At 42.6% G+C, this 17,019-nt stretch overlaps 1 protein-coding gene across 1 annotated transcript in view; it reads right to left on the bottom strand.

Annotated features, from left to right (window-relative positions):
• Positions 1–17,019, bottom strand: part of KCTD3 (potassium channel tetramerization domain containing 3) — a 98,141-nt gene that overhangs the window by 54,484 nt on the left and 26,638 nt on the right. The window contains exons 6-7 of the mRNA XM_089684811.1: positions 13,236–13,316; positions 6,078–6,215 (exon numbers count right to left, since the gene is read on the bottom strand). Coding sequence (XP_089540937.1) covers positions 6,078–6,215; positions 13,236–13,316 — 219 coding nt within the window. The remainder of the gene's footprint in view (positions 1–6,077; positions 6,216–13,235; positions 13,317–17,019) is intronic.

Consider the following 17,019-nt stretch of genomic DNA (forward strand, 5'->3'; position numbering starts at 1 on the left):
TAGTCAATACTATAGCCAGCAATGGAATGTCACAGTTCAATGTAAATTCAAAAAGTATTATAAATACAGTGTTATGTAATAGCACTACGGTGTTACAGTTATTGCCACATTACGGCCACGGCCAATTATATGGGAGACATAGCAAGTATTGTGATACTGCCGTCATTTTAGGATTTTACAGCCAGGATTTCTATGTCCGATTAAAGTGACAATCTGGTTCAACCCTTTCGCTGCCAGGTCCTACATTCCACTTTTAAACTCAGGTGGCCAGATCATTTTTGAAATTTTTCACCCTTACAGCTTTCTGAGTTAGAGACCTAACAGGTCAAACAGGCAGGTAAGGGTGTTTTATTGCAGAACAGACGTTACATGTCTCTTCTGCAATAAAACAAACCTGCCTACTCACAGTGTACAACAAATAAACCAAATTTCTAAATTTTAAATTGTGCCTTTTGCGAAATGGTGAAAAATCAAAAAAGGTACAAAAACTGTAAAGCTAAAAATCTGCATATAATTTTTTACCTACTGCTTTCAGAGTTTGTAAAAGACCCCCAAAATGATACATTTTCTTAAAACAAAAGACCAGTAGAGTATAAAGAAGGTGCTACTGAATTATTTAGGTCCCAAAACAATTGTGCAAATGTTTGTCAAAATGATGGTTTTACCCAAAAAAAAAGCCCTAAAATCATTATTAATAGACACAAACCCATCAAATCTACAACACTCCTATTAAAGTGACCACACTCAACACTCTCCTCCTTCGACACTGTTACCACTGAGGAAGTTACCAAACTCCTTTCCAAGGCCCACTTCACCACCTGTCCCCTGGATCCTGTCCCCTCATGACTGTTGCAGCCTCCTTCCCGCTCTATCCTAAACTCTCTAACCTTCATCTTCAACCTCTCACTCTCCATCGGCACCTTTCCCTCCCCGCTCAAACATGCACTGGTTACCCCCACTCTCAAAAAACCCTCGCTGGATCCCACCTTTTTGAATAACTTAAGACCCATCTCCCTGCTCCCGTTTGCCTCCAAGCTTCTCGAGCGCCTTGATCACAACCGTATGAACTGCTACCTCACCGACAGCAACCTTCTTGATCCTCGACAGTCTGGCTTCCGCCCACAACATTCCACAGAAATTGCCCTACTAAAACTCACCAATGACCTACTAACTGCTAAAACCAATGGCCACTACTCCATACTCATACTCCTTGACCTTTCCGCTGCCTTTGACACAGTCAACCACCCGCTCCTGCTCAGTAAACTCCACTCCATCGGTCTCCGTGACTCTGCTCTCTCCTTGTTCTCCACTTACCTTTCTCAGTGCACTTTCAGTGTCACATACAACTCCTCCTCCTCCGCTCCTCTTCCTGTTGAGGTACCCCAAGGTTCTGTCCTCGAGCCTCTCCTTTTCTCTCTATACACCTTCTCCCTGGGCCAACTGATAACCTCCCATGGCTTCCAATATCACCTCTATGCTGATGACACCCAGATCTATCTCTCCACTCCCCAGCTCACCCCTTCAATCTCCTCACGTATCACAAATCTACTAAGCGACATATCAGCATGGATGTCACATCAATACCTTAAACTCAATCTTTCCAACACTGAGCTTGTAATATTTCCTCCTCCCGGATTCCCCTCTCATGACTTTACCATTAAGATCAACAGCACAACCATTGGTCCTTCCCCTCATGCCAGGGTGCTAGGCGTAATCCTAGACTCTGACCTCTCCTTTGGGCCCCACATCCAATCACTGGCTAAATCCTGCCGCCTCAATCTCTGGAACATTTCCAAAATCCCCACCCAACATATAAAATTCAAAATACTAACCACAGCTTACAAAGCCATCCACAACACTGCCCCTAGCTAAATTGCCAACCTCATCTGCAGATAACGCCCAAATCGCCCACTTCGCTCCTCCCAAGATATCTTCCTCTCCAACTCCCTCATCACCTCCTCCCACGCTTGCCTCTAGGACTTCTCCAGAGCCTCCCCCATCCTCTGGAAATCCCTACCACAGTATGTCCGGTCAGCGCCCACCCTGTCTGCCTTTAGGCGATCTTTGAAAACTCACTTCTTCAGGGAAGCCTACCCCACCTCCACCTAAGAACTGTAATTGAATCACCTCCACCAGATCATCCCCTGCAACTATCACCTTTTGTATCACCTCCCCCTTCCTTTAGATTGTAAGCTCCATGAGCCGGGCCCTCACATTCCTTCTGTACTGAAATGTATTTTAATTGTACTGTCTCCCTTATATTGTAAAACACTGCGCAAACTGTTGGCGTTATATACTTACCTGCTCTGAGCAAAAGTTTTGCACATAGCAGCCCAGATCCTCCTGTTCTCGGGTTCCCTGCAGGCTGTCCTGGTCCCTCCCATCGGGTGCCCCCACAGCAAGCAGCTTGCTTTGAGGCACTCGGTGCTCTGTGTGTCCATTCACACACAGAGCCACAGCTTGGCCCTACCCCCTCTCTCTTCTCATTGGCTCACTGGCTGTGATTAAAAGCAGTGGTAGCCAATGGCTCCAGCTTCTGTCTTAGCCAATGAGGAAGGGAATCCCGGGATAGCCAAGACTCCAGTGTATATCGCTGAATGGAGAGGGGGCTTAGGTAAGTATTGGGGGGGGGGGCTGGGGGGGAAACAGCACAGAGAAGGTTTTTTACCTTCATGCATTCTATGAAAACCTTCTAAAAACCTTGAGCCTTTACAACCACTTTAAATTTTAACAGATAAAACCGTATTGAGTTAATAAATATTTGTACATTTTAAATGGAACCTTATTGCAAAATGGTGAAAACTGAAGATACGAAAAACTATACTGCAAATAGGCAACTTGCACTAAAAATCTGGAAATTTGCCTTCCATCTATGTGTAGTGATAATGCCCAATCCGTAGCACTGTATGTGCTCTGTGTTAGTGTGCTTTACAATAAAATGATAAAACGTATGGATTTTTTTGTAACACAGCACTGTGCAGTTACAATGTGTCACAATGCACTGCCCTGCAAATGATTAAAGCGACCATGAGCTTACTGCAGCCAATGTAAGGGATACTGAGCTGATCAGCTTCTTTTGTTTTCAACCTCCTCCTTTAATTTTTTTTTTTTTAGTTGCTGTGATCCGACATCCGGTGAAAGGGTGCCATGTTCGTTCACCATGGTCCCACTATATTTAGGAACACATCCACCCACTCTTGCTCACTCCTGAGATGAACTGAAAACTATGGGCTGTGCAGTGCACATAGATCAGTGCACATGACTGCACCAGTAACTAGTGAATGTGTATGGGTAGTTTTGGAGACTAAGGATACGGTTTCCTATCACTGTAACTAATCCAACATACTTCTATCAAAACGGTAAAATTAATGGGATGTCTTAACTCAATGCAAGTTAAAGGAGAAGTTCACCTTTTTTTTAACACCCATATTCAGGATATAACCTGTACCATGTTACTGTTGCAGAAGCCCCCATACCCCCCTGATCCCCCATTGTGATAGTAAGCCGGGGATTACCTTCTTGCACTCGCTGTCACAATTTTGAATAAAAAAAATGTTTAAATGTGGTTGTGTGGGGCTTCTCTCACCCTGCTGTGTTATTAACAGAGTTCTGTGAATGGGAGAACTACAAGTACTGATAGCCTTTGTGGCTGTTGGTTTGTAGTTCACAATGAACTACTGGGGTGCGGTTGAGTGCTCTAGTTAGTTCACTGAAGCTTCCTGTCAGTGTGTAACTGCCTGCCCGTATGAGGTACGAGCAGACAGCCTACACTGACAGTCTGCAAGAGCCCTGCCATTGCACTCATGATCTGCTGTTCACGAGTGCAGAGCTTTGCAGGCTCCTAGTAAAAAAAAAAAAAAAAAAATGCACATTTTACCTGCAAAAAGATGTGTATTTATTTATTTTTTTTAACACACTTCACAACATACTGCGGGAGTGTGAACCAAGCCCAAAGCCTTGTACAAACAGGCATTTCTGCATTCACCTTAAAGCTTCAAGATGCATTTGAAGAGTGTGCTACATGCGCACATTGGTAGGATATGACACATGCTGGAGGAAGAAAACAAGACGTGCTGTATTTGGATAGGTTCAGTATCTATTTGTGTACAGGCTTCTTGTATTAGGAACAATACTCAATTTTCCCATTATGCCACTTAGTGACCACACAGCAATAAAGCAAACCTCATTTGCTGAAGGTTTCCATAAACAGCACTAGACATATGAAAACAAAACAAACACCATGCTGTTTTAGGTCTCATTTCACACAAGATGCAGCAAAACGTACAGCCATGTGATGGTCATCTTTGCCCATATGGGACGCATAGGTGTTCTGTGAATCCAATCATGTCAACTGCGACGCAGCCACCACACAGACACAGCTGCTGGTCCCAGTTTGACAAACACTATATTACCAAAAGTATTGAGGCGCCTGCCTTTACAGGCACATGAACTTTAATGGAATTCCAGTCTTAGTCCGTAGGGTTCAATATTGAGTTGGCCCACCCTTTGCAGCTATAACAGCCTCAAGTCTTCTGGGAAGGCTGTCCACAAGGTTTAGGAGTGTGTCTATGACTGTTCCCACAAAGTTGGGAGCATAAAATTGTCCAAAATGTCTTGGTATGCCGACACCTTAAGAGTTCCCTTCACTGGAACTAAGGGGCCAAGCCCAACCCCTGAAAAACAACCCCACACTATAATCCCCCCACCAAGCTTTACACTTGATACAATGCAGTCAGGCAAGTACCTTTCTCCTGGCAATTGCCAAACCCAGACACATCCATTGGATTGCCAAACAGAGAAGTGTGATTCATGACTCCAGAGAACATGTCTCCACCGCTCTAGAGTCCAGTGGCAGTGTGCTTTACACCACAGCATCTGACGCTTTGCATTGCACTTGGTGATGTAAGGCTTGGATGCAGCTGCTCAGCCATGGAAACCCATTCCATGAAGTTCTCTACGCACTGTTATTGTGCTACTCTGAAGGCCACACAAAGTTTGGAGGTCTTTAGCTATTGACTCTGCAGACAGTTGGTGCCTTCTGTCACTATGCGCTTTAGCATGTGCTGACCTCACTCTGTCATTTTACGTGGCCTACCACTTCGTGGCTGAGTTGCTGTTGTTCTCAGTTGCTTTCACTTTGTTAGAATACCACTAACAGTTGACCGTGGAATATTTAGTAGCAAAGAAATGTCCTGGATGGGACTTATAGCACAGGTGGCAACTTATCACGGTACCACGCTTGAATTCACTGAGCTCCTGAGCGCGACCCATTCTTTCACAAATGTTTGTAGAAGCAGTCTGCATGCCTAGGTGCTTGATTTTATACACCTGTGGCCATGGAGGTAATTGGAACACCTGATTCCAATGATTTGGAAGGGCGTCCCAATACTTTTGGTAATATAGTGTATGCGCAGTTGCGGGTTTGTGTCCCTGAAAACGGACCGGATGCCTTTGGGGACATGCACCCTCATGGATGTCAAACTGGGAGCATCACCTGTCTCTGTGCACCTGCTGCATTCGAACTAACAAGAATGGGACTGCCTGTACGAGGATGCACAGAGCACCTGCACATCTCCTGCAGACAAAGATGGCCCTTGCACTGGTGTACACATTAATACTCCCAGTGTGAACGAGGTCTTATAAATGGGGGGGGGATTATCACTTGATACAGTTTATCTATAATACTGCAGCTTAGTAATCCTTTGATGTATCAACTGGATTCTTTTTTTATTCTTCACCTGTGATCCTGCAACGAACACACATCCTGTCCTGAGTGACAACAGGAGATGTGTTAGGACTCCCCACACCCTCTTCTCCACAGCACTGCAGAAGGTGTTTTTAGTTCACATGGGTGACTTAGACAGGGCTGATAACTCTGCTTTGGATAACAGTGCAGAGCACAGACATCACAAGCTCAACTGATTTCTGATCAGATCTAACAAACATACCTTTGGCTCTTTTCCCTGCAAATGTTTCCTTAAAAATGCATCTGCTTTCTTCTCTGTTACCTTACAATGGCTGAATTACGTCTGCCACATAGCAAAGCCTTGAAGTCTCATGAACAAGAAAACACTTACCGAGTTTGGCTATGCCCTCTATAGCGGAGAGTGTAGGCTGCAGGGTGCCGCTCTGAGCTGCTCCTTCACATGGTCTCTGGCTGACTTTACTCTCAGCAGAAGATGAAGCTTCACATGTCAGCTTGCGGCTGGGAATAGCTGGAAAAACACAAGTCCACGGATTAAAAACATTCACACATCCCAATCTAAGCAACAAGGTTATTTTAAATCTAAATTGAATTTAAAGCTTAAAAAAGAAAAAAAAAAACTAAACATTGAAAGCAGATGTGTATGCCTGCAATCAATAATCACTAATTGTGCTTTCTGTCTGTATTGCTCATGAAAGCAGATGGACACAATTTAAACACTTGGACAATTAAGTCAGTTTACATATAAAGATGGCCCTTTTCAGATGGGGCGAACTCTGTTTCCATCAGCAGGGGATCCGCTCACAGATCGCTTGCTGATCAGAGCTGAGCGGGCAGATGACAGATCCGTGTCTGATTAGTTTATGTGGAACAGACATGGATAGAGCCTGCTCTGCACTATGGGCACAGCTGGGTGTAAATAGACTCTGCTATCCATTTACACTCCACTATCATCTGATCTGCCTAAAAACGGAAGAGGATGGCCTGGAGGAAGGCGGTGACACAAGTCCGTTTACACCTGCCTGTCCATAGGCATGCTTGGACCATCCGATCAGGTCCATCTATTAACTTACAAGCAGATCTGATCAGACCCACTGTGTGAAAGGGGCTTATTTCAATTATGCAATTAGTGGTGTCTAATTCTGCTTTAAAAATATTTGTTTTCCTATATATTCTAGTTATCTAGGTACGTTAAGAAAAAAAAAAAAACCTGTATTTTAAAATATGCTACTATACCTGCCTCAGATATGATTATGCAGACTGATAAGTATTCTTTAGACTTTATATCTTTGCACAATAATACCAGTTTAATATGTTTTCAGCCAATGGGAGACGAAAGAGGTAGTATTTAAAGTGGACCTTTACCCATAACATTGTGATAAAAACAATGTTCTTTAGCAAGAAACATACATTCCACAATAATTATGCTACCAATATGAATGTGTGCTGTAACCTGCCTCCAGCATTGCTCCTGTTTCTTTTTGCTGGAGGCTACCATTTGGCTTAAAACCAGAGTCCTGAGCAGCAGGAGATCTTTAGGCTATCAGCAGATTGAATTCTACAAATTCGGCACAGTGCCAGAAAACTGAGAGCAACTGTGCCAAGCGGGTGTGACAATGCATTACTGGATATTAAAACAGTATAGACTCTTATTTTTAATGTTTTACATAGCTATACCTGCAAAAAAGGGGTCAGTATGAAGTAATCTAGCAGGACCTAATTTTCTGACTAAAGTCCCAATTTAAGAAGCTTTGCATACATGGAAAAGAATGCAAATTCTGCGTAAACAGCGCTAACACCGCCTCACCCAATTCACTTGAACAGGAACACCGGTGAATGATTTAGACTTCTGCAAGCCATGACAAAAGGAAACGTCTTAGCAAAAAGCATTGGCACAATCCTTGATTGTAGTTTATGGTCATAAATGGCCAAAATTCAGCCCAACAGAGATGCTAATTCATTTCAGCCATTAGAGCTTTAAATTATAATTAAAGGCAATATGACCAGGGATTCCCTTACCTTGGAGGGATTTCCTCTCACTTTCTGCTTTAGCTATGGGACAGGAAGTGAGGGGAAATCTCCCTAATGGTACACAGATGGAAAATAAAAAAAATCTGACATGGGTTATAACCCTTGCTCTATAGACTATTAAAAAAAAAAAAAAAAAAAAAAAAAAAAAAGGGAAGAAGTTTTGCCTTTAGTTCTACTCAAACCACTTGTGGACCGCACCACTTACATATACAGTGGCAGCTTTACACTGGATCACATACCTAGAACGTGGTCTGCTATTCTGGGTTGGGGGCGCGCATGCCCACCGCCCTCGCTGTGTTGTGATTTGACACAGCACAAGTCGATCAGCAGGTCCCAGCCAATCCGCGATGGCTGGGACCTGCTGATTGGCTCAGCGAATCACAGAACAGTGCCCAGTGTTGATAAGCACTACTGGGACTGTACACTGAGAAGTGACCTTGCTGTTGTTTTTTTTTAAAGTGGTTAATGCCATAATGGCTGAAACATGTTAGTATCTCAAATACAGTTAGTAACTGTTGGGCTAGATTTTAGCCATTTATGATAACTACATTCAAGGACTGATCTAGAGCACTGGTTCTTTTTGCTATGAAGAATGTAAACTTACCGAATTTTAAAAGTCAATCCACCTAAAACCTATTTGTATTCTGACAGATAATGGACAGGTAAACCAAGTGACATCTTTTGTTATGCATCAGGGACCCCATATATATTGTAGAAGGTGGTGGGAGGAGTGGGTACATCCAAGAACACGCACATTTAAGCAGAAGGAATGCAATTCCAAGGTAGGCAGGAACAGGCAATTACCATGGCTGGAAGATCTAGTCACTAAAATCCTCCAGCAGGTAGACTGACAGCTGAAAGAAAGAGGGTGGAACATAGCCTGAGAGGGTGCAGTAATTCGGGTCCATTCACAGATTGCAGCGGGTGCACTTTACAGTGTGCATAATGCACGCATGCATGATGCTGTATTACTAGAATGCATTTCTTGAAATTTTATTTACACTTCCTCAACTCTATGCACAACTGTGCAGAAACACAGATGCTGCATTTTTATGCAACTCAACTGTAAGGTGTGAACAGGGAACATAGAAAACAATTGGCTTCTCTGTGTCCTAGGTTGAGCCTAGGTTGAGCCTAGGTTGAGCCTAGGCTGAGCCTAGGTTGAGCCTACATTGAGCGTACCTGGTGTAGATACCCAACTCTCAGCTTGGGCAGAGGTCTCATGTACAGTCTGGGTTTAGAACTCAAGGAGCTCCACAGGGATCACATGAAGACTAAAACAGGTATTTGTAGGCACTACTGGGTGCTGCACTACTGGGTGCTGCACTACTGGGTGCTGCACTACTGGGTGCTGCACTAACTTAGAAACTTTCAGGTCAAGTGAGACTCACCTTTATATTTCACTGACAACATTCTCATTTGCAGCCACGTTTTTTACATATGATGCACACAAAGTAGTTGTGGTCAAGAGTCTTTAAAACTAGGCTCTGTGGAAACCAAAAAATGTGTGAAGACACCCTTACCCCTTACCCAAATGGCGGCAGCTGTGGCAATTGCCTGAATCAAGATTATACTACACCCTGTTCCAAATTATTATGCAAATGATATCTTTCTCATTTACCTAAATAATTGATGTAAATAACAGTCAGCATAATTCTCATGTTATCAACTATTAGGAGTACAATTCACATTTTATTGAACAAACCTCCTAATGATAACAGGATTTTTGTTAAACATAAAACACTTACAATGCACTGTTCCAAATTATTCCACACAGTAAGTTTCAAAACACTTTATAGGTTGTAAAGAACTGAAAATTGTCATTTGTTGTGTTTGCAGCATATTTACTGAAATCAAAAGCTATTTCAATCAAACTTTTAACAACATTTTAACTTTTTAAACATTTTAACAGGTCACGTTACATTGTAACATAGGACCCCTTATTTGGTAGCAGCTTCACAAGTCTTGCATCCATTGAACTTGTGAGTTTTTGGACAGTTTCTGCTTGAATTTGTTTGCAAGATGTCAGAATAGCCTCCCAGAGCTGCTGTTTGGATGTAAACTGCCTCCCACCCTCATAGATCTTTTGCTTGAGGATGCTCCAAAGGTTCTCAATAGGATTGAGGTCAGGGGAGGATGGAGGCCACACCATGACTTTCTCTCCTTTTATCCCCATAGTAGCCATTGATGCAGAGGTATTCTTTGCAGCATGAGATGGTGCATTGTCATGCATGAAGATGATTTTATTAGGGAAAGCATAGTTCTTCCTTCAGTCCCAGGAAAGAAAGTGGTCAGTCATAAACTCCACATACTTTTCAGAGGTCATCTTTACACCTTTGGGGACCCTAAAAAGGGGCCGACCCACTCTGTTCCCATGATTCCGGCCCAAAACATGACTCCACCACCGCCTTGCTGACGTCGCAGCCTTGTTGGAACAGGGTGACCGTCCACCAACCATCCACTACTCCATCCATCTGGACCGTCCAGGGTTGCACGGCACTCACCAGTGAACAGGACTGTTTGAAAATTAGTCTTCATGTATTTTTCTGCCCAATGCAGCCGTTTCTGCTTGTGAGCATTGGTTAGTGGTGGCCAAATAGAAGGTTTATGCACAGTTGCAAGACTCTGGAGGACTCTACACCTTGATGTCCGTGGGACTCCAGAGGCACCAGCAGCTTCAAATATCTGTTTGCTGCTATGTAATGGTATCTTAGCAGCTGTTCTCTTGACCCGATGCATGGACCTGGCAGAAATCTTCCTCAATGTGCCTTTATCTGCACGAACCCATCTGTGCTCTGAATCAGCCACAAATCTCTTAATAGTGCGATGATCACGCTTAGGTTTTCGTGAAATATCTAATGTTTTCATACCTCGTCCAAGGCACTGAACTATTTCACTATTTTCGGCAGCAGAGAGATCCTTTTTCTTCCCCATATTGCTTGAAAATGGTGCCCTGCTTAATAATGTGGAACACCCTCCTTTAGTAGTTTTTCCTTAAATTGGGCTCACCTGCCAATCTAATTATCACAGGTGTACGAGATTGTTTTCAGTGATCAAAAGAGCCCTGAGACACAATGCCATCCATGAGTTACACTGAAAAACAAAATATTTCATCTTTGTGACACTTAAATAGAATTTGCATTATAATTTGGAACAGGGTGTATATATAACTGCACTCTGAGTTATTTACTGCCTACCAGAGGCTCATCAGTGAGACATTCTTATGTTTTAGCCACAGGCTAAAAAGCTGAATAAGTAGTACACACCTTCATGAATGGTTTTGTCTGTCAAAAAATTTATAGAGCAATCTTGTGATTCAACAGTGCTATGCGGAAGGTATAAACACTTTTCAGGCCTCGCAATTTTGCAGACTGTGTTACTGCGCCGCCTCCTACGTATTTTTTTTTTTAATGCTGTTTACATAATCACCCTGAGATCTCCCTCTACACACCCAGCAAAAAAACTTGCCCATCAGCATAAAAAGCTGACACTACCAGCTGCAGTCTGCAAGGCACAATGACAGCTAAGCTAGTATATGATCTCTATTAAAGACATAATCAGAAATCAATTAGAGTGACTCACAATCATTCATCTAAGACCAGCACTCAAATCTGCACTAGAAAATAAACAGTTGTAACCCAATTTTCTGCTCTGAAACAACACATACAATACGTATTGCGCACACTGCGGTGTAAAATGGTGTAATCGTTATTTTAAAAATTCAGGTAAAATTAATTTCAGCCAGTAAAACAGGAGAGATCTCTAATGACACTGAAAAGTATGGAAAATATAAAAACTGCTTTACAGTCCACTTAATAGGAACAGACTCCGACCATTAAAGTCATTATTTTAATTCACATTATTAATTCGGCATTTACTGAAATAATAACCTTTAAAAAAAAAAAAAAAAAAAAAGAAGGAGGACAAGTCTCTCCAATATATGAGAAGAAAAGTCACTCTGCACTTATTTATTCCATTAATTATTGAATTAATACTAAAAAACTGGGGCTGGACTATGTTCGATCCCTGAAAAATGCCGTATCTAATAGCGAATATCTGCATAGTTGTGTAGTCATGAAACTTTCCTTTTCACTCCCTAGCAGGTAGAGTAGGGTTCTGCTTTAAGTACAGCACATGATAATTTTTTAAAAATTTGCACTGACAGGCAACTTCTGAAAACCAGTTTCTGGGAGTTCAATCCCTTTCATTTAATTCCAGCATCTATTCATATTCAAAGATTTAGCAAAATGCTTTGACAAAATTTAACACTTTGCAAAATTTAGGGAAAAGTGAAAAACAACCTGTGGTAAGCAAGCCAGATAGCCAGTGGGCTATGAACAACTGCTCTGGTTGTACAGTTGGCCCAAGAAATGATTTGCATGGCTCTGCAAACATAAGAAATAAACAGCAGGGATTTGTGAGTGGGATATTGAATGAGAAAGGGTAAAGTCACAATGGTCAACAATGTATCTGACAACAACTAGAAAACAAAGAATCAATTTCCAATCTTTATATTCTAAATTACGATCACAACTTTTGTTACCTTCTTTTCACACTTCTCTAACATTCATAAAACATATCTTAAAGCAGAACTTTACCCATAACAACTTGATAGAAAATAATGTTCTTTAGCCAGGACCATATATCCCACATAAATAAATATGTCATTATGCTTTCAAAATGAGTGTGTGCTGTAAATTGCCTCCAGCATTGTTCCGGTTTCTTTTTGCAGGAAGCTGCAATTTTGCTGAAGCCCAAAGCCCCTGACCTGCAGTAAATCTTTAGGCTGTCAGCAGATCAGCCTCTACATTTTAGGTACAGTGCCAAAAAATAGAGATACATTGAGCATGTGCAGAGCAAGGTGAGACAGTGTATTACTGGATTTTAAACATAGGTACCTATTTTTAATGTTTTACATAGCAATTTATGCAAAAGTAGACAGCCTGAATTGATCTAGCAGGACTTAAATTTTCTGACTAACGTTTCACTTGCCCAACTGAAAGTCAGCTAAATATTTTCTAGGTGCATCAAAACAGAAGGTGTCCAAATTCTTACAGTTTGTTACAAACCAGCCACAGCCTGAGTAGAAAAGCCTGTTCCATGCCAGCATGCTACAGAATGGGACTTGTATGGAAGTATCAGTATCTCTGCAGAGGCCATACACTTTCCCTACTGAGTGAAAACTGAGTAAGAACTAGAGCTCTCCAATCAGAAGGGAGCATAAGCATTCCTGATTGCACAGCTATCAGTCTGACTCAACAAAGCACACGAAGAGAGAACAATGGCTCCACATGGAAAGGAAGGGTCCCACTCTGCAGCATGCTGCCAGGGGACAGACTTTTCTACTCAGACTGTGGCCGATTTAGAAACAGAATAAACTGTAAGACATTGACAACCTTTTGTTATTTTGATGCACCTGAAATGTATTTAGCCAATTTACACCCAAGGTTCTATTGTGCTTTAAGATGATAAAAAAAAAAAAAAAGTAAAAAAAAGTTACCTGGAGGAGGTAAATAGCCATGAAATAAGACACAGCCACAAGATGAGCGTTCCAGTTCTTCACATAGCAACAATCTTCTTACTGAGAAAATAAGTGACAAACCAAAGTCAAAAGAGACATTACAAGCTCCTAGAAATGAAACAAGAATGTCAGTCAGGGGCAACAACGGTCCCTTGTACCCTACAGTATATCTCTTCACACTGAATATTGGATTCTATTATAAAATGAACATTCAGCCCCATGCTGGAACATGAGAGCTTACAACCTTCTTAGTAACAGTCATTGATATGGACTCTGACTCCTATGTACTACACAGTGTTAATTTGTATACAGTACATACATACATACTAGGGGGGGTACAACTGGGGGAATCAATGGTGGAGAAGGATCTGGGAGTTCTGGTAGATCACAAGCTTAATAATGGCATGCAATGCCAAGCTGCGGTTTCTAAAGCGAGCAAAATCCTCTCTTGTATTAAAAGAGGTATAGACTCCAGAGAGAGATATCATATTACCCCGGTACAAATCATTAGTAATACCTCATCTGGAATATGCAGTTCAATTTTGGGCACCAATTCACAAAAAGAATATTGGGGAACTGGAGAAAGTACAGAGAAGGGCAACCAAACTGATAAGAGGCATGGAGGAGCTCAGCTATGAGGAAAGATTAGTGGAACTGAATTTATTCTCTTGAGAAGAGGAGATTAAGGGGGGATATGATCAACATGTATAATACATAAGGAGGGGATATGATCAACAAGTATAAATACATCAGTGGTTCATATACACAGAATATAACTGGATACTAATATTTATAGGTAAAGTTGATCCAGGGAATATCTGATTGCCTCTCGGGAGATCAGGAAGGAGTTTTTTTCCCTGCAGGAGCAAATTGGATCATGCTTTGCTGGGTTTTTTTTTTGCCTTCCTCTGGATCAACTTTGGGTGTAGGATTATAACAGTTTTTTTGTTTTTTTATGGTTGAACTGGATGCACATTTGTCTTTTTTCAGCCAGACTATGTAACTATGAATATTAGATATTTGTGTATTGGCCTGTGTTGATGGGCTTTTGTTTGCTTTAAACAGGTTTTGCACTCCCAGACAAGTCTATGGCAATGCAACACACACTTACTTGCATGCAGGCCAGAAGCAAATCAGCTGCAGGTCAAAAAGCCCCTCTCAGTGAATTCTAAATTCTCTCAAACCAATGCCACACAAGCACAAAGCCCATCAACAAAAGCATTATATCAGAGAATAACAGTCAGCTCCTTTAGGAACACGAAAGCTGACAACCTTTACAGTGATTATTTTTATTTACAAGAGCGTTGATTCACTTTACCTATATGCTTTATATTACTGTAATAACATGTAATGGATAGTTAAAGCAAAGGTTCACCTTTCATAACATGTTACTTTACCAGAGAAAGCCTCTATTACTCGTATTCATCCCAGAGGTAATCAGTAGAGTTGAAGCGATTCTAAATGTTTTTTTTTTTTAAATAACAAAACATGTCTATACTTGCCTACTATGTGCAGTGGTTTTGCACAGAACAGCCTGGATTTTGCTCTTCTCGGGTCCCCACGCAGGCTCTCCTGACTCCTCCTGTCTGTTGGGGCCCCCGCAGCAAGCAGCTTGCTATGGGGTCACCCGCTGCTCCTTGTGTCCATTCACACATGGAGTTGTGGCTTGGCCCCGCCCACTCTCTCTCCTCATTGGCTGACCAGGCCCAGACTGGCCATAGGGAACACCAGTATTCGCCCTGTGGGCCTGGGCCACCTGGATAGGAGGGGCAGCTGGGTGGCACATAGAGGAAGCAACCTGTCCATTTCTCTCCTGTGGCCACTGAATGCCTACTTCTCCTCCTCTCTCTCCTGCGGGCATTCAGAGGCAGCAGGAGAGAAATGGATGGATCGGTTCCTTTATGTGCCACCCCGCTGCCCCTCCTATCCATCTTCTTTTTGCTGTCCCTGGGCCCCTGTGCTCTTTCCCAGAGAGACATCGCCGGTCTGCAGGAGAGAGATGTGCGGCAGTAGGGGAGAGGAGTGAGATCTGTGGTGGGGGAGGCTGGAGCAGTGTTAACAGGAGGATGGGGGGGCCCGGGGCCAGTACAGGTCAGGTGTCGATGGCAGTGTTAGCTGAGGGCTATTACAGTGAGGGATGCTGGGCGTGACTGAGGACATGGCTGGGCACACAGAGGAGATATAGAGCTGACTGACTTCTGTGTGTGCATATATCAGTATATAATATACAACGAGGAATATATGCGAGCGCAAAATATCAACAGCAACTAGCATTAAAAGGTAAACCTCTAGACCTCCAAATAATATAGTAAAATATAAATGCAGCGCTAAAAGTGATAATATTAAAATGATAGATGATACACGGTGAGCACTAATAAAGCGCTTATAAAGTGATAACGTGATAAATGGTCTCTTAATGACGTCTTAAAAGAGTATAAAATCAATAGATAAAGTGACTGTAGAGCGTCATACAATGCAAATCAAGTCCAGAAAATTAGGTGATCCTATATGGTGAGGGCCAGTAATATGAATGCACTCACCAGAAGCGCACAGAAAATACGCATGTATGTAAACATCCAACAATGGCTCATCCCTTTGATAACGTGCTGGTGCACGAAACACGTCAGTGAGGAGCCTACCAGAGTGACGTCACGCCACACACGGCCACCAGGAAGGCCAGCAGCCATTTTACATATCATTTCATTCATGTGAGTTTTTTATTACAGATTTTTCTGGAAACTTCAAATAAGTACTACACTATCAGTACCCATTTGTCTCTGTCTCGTGATATGCGAGCCCCTAAGGTGGATATCTCCCCCAATCTTTGATGCTTCTGATCTGGTGGTCTGATACTTACGTGGAGCTGTCCCTGTGATATCCCTGGTTTGATGGTCTGATGAAAACATGGAGCTGTCCCTGGGAACAGAGTGTGCCCTTTGAGAGTGGTGTTACTCTGTTTGCCTTGAGTGTGCCTGATGACCCCGCAGTCCTAGTCCAGACCCCGATGACCATTGTTGGATGTTTACATACATGCGTATTTTCTATGCGCTTCTGGTGAGTGCATTCATATTACTGGCCCTCACCATATAGGATCACCAGCACGAATCACCTAATCTTCTGGACTTGATTTGCATTGTATATGACGCACTACAGTCACTTTATCTATTGATGTTATACTCTTTTAAGACGTCATTAAGAGACAATTTAGCACGTTATCACTTTTTAAGCACTTTATTAGCACTCACCATGTATCATCTATCATTTTAATATTATCACTTTTAGCGCTGCATTTATATTTTACTTTATAAAAGTGTATGTACTGTGCCTGCATTCCTATACTGACTGGGATATTGTTAGGAATGGACTGGCCAGCAATGGTGGGACTCACCTGCCTTTTGATCTGCAGTACCAGGGCTGGCCAGCGGGTGCTCCCAGCAATCAGAGACTCAACCTTTCAGCCAGCTAACACCTGGAACTGATGATACTGGTGTATTTAAGGGATGGCCAGACTTGCAGACTCTGCCTTGGTGTTGTGTTTGTCCTGGGCCCTGTATCTGTCCTGCATCCTGTTTCTGTTCCTTTGCTGACTTCTCCTGCTCTGATCCTGGCTTGTGACCCTGACCATCCCTCTGTCTGACCCTCTGTACTACGCTGCTTGCTACCTGTTCTGATCCCTGGCTTGTGACCCGGACCATCCCTCTGCCTGACCCTCTGTACTATGCTGCTTGCTACCTGCTGAACCTGGCCTGTGACCCCGACCATT

This window comes from Staurois parvus, unplaced genomic scaffold, assembly GCF_062004578.1.
Source record: "Staurois parvus isolate SC_StPar_1 unplaced genomic scaffold, SC_StPar_1.0 ptg000357l, whole genome shotgun sequence".
NCBI lineage: Eukaryota > Metazoa > Chordata > Amphibia > Anura > Ranidae > Staurois > Staurois parvus.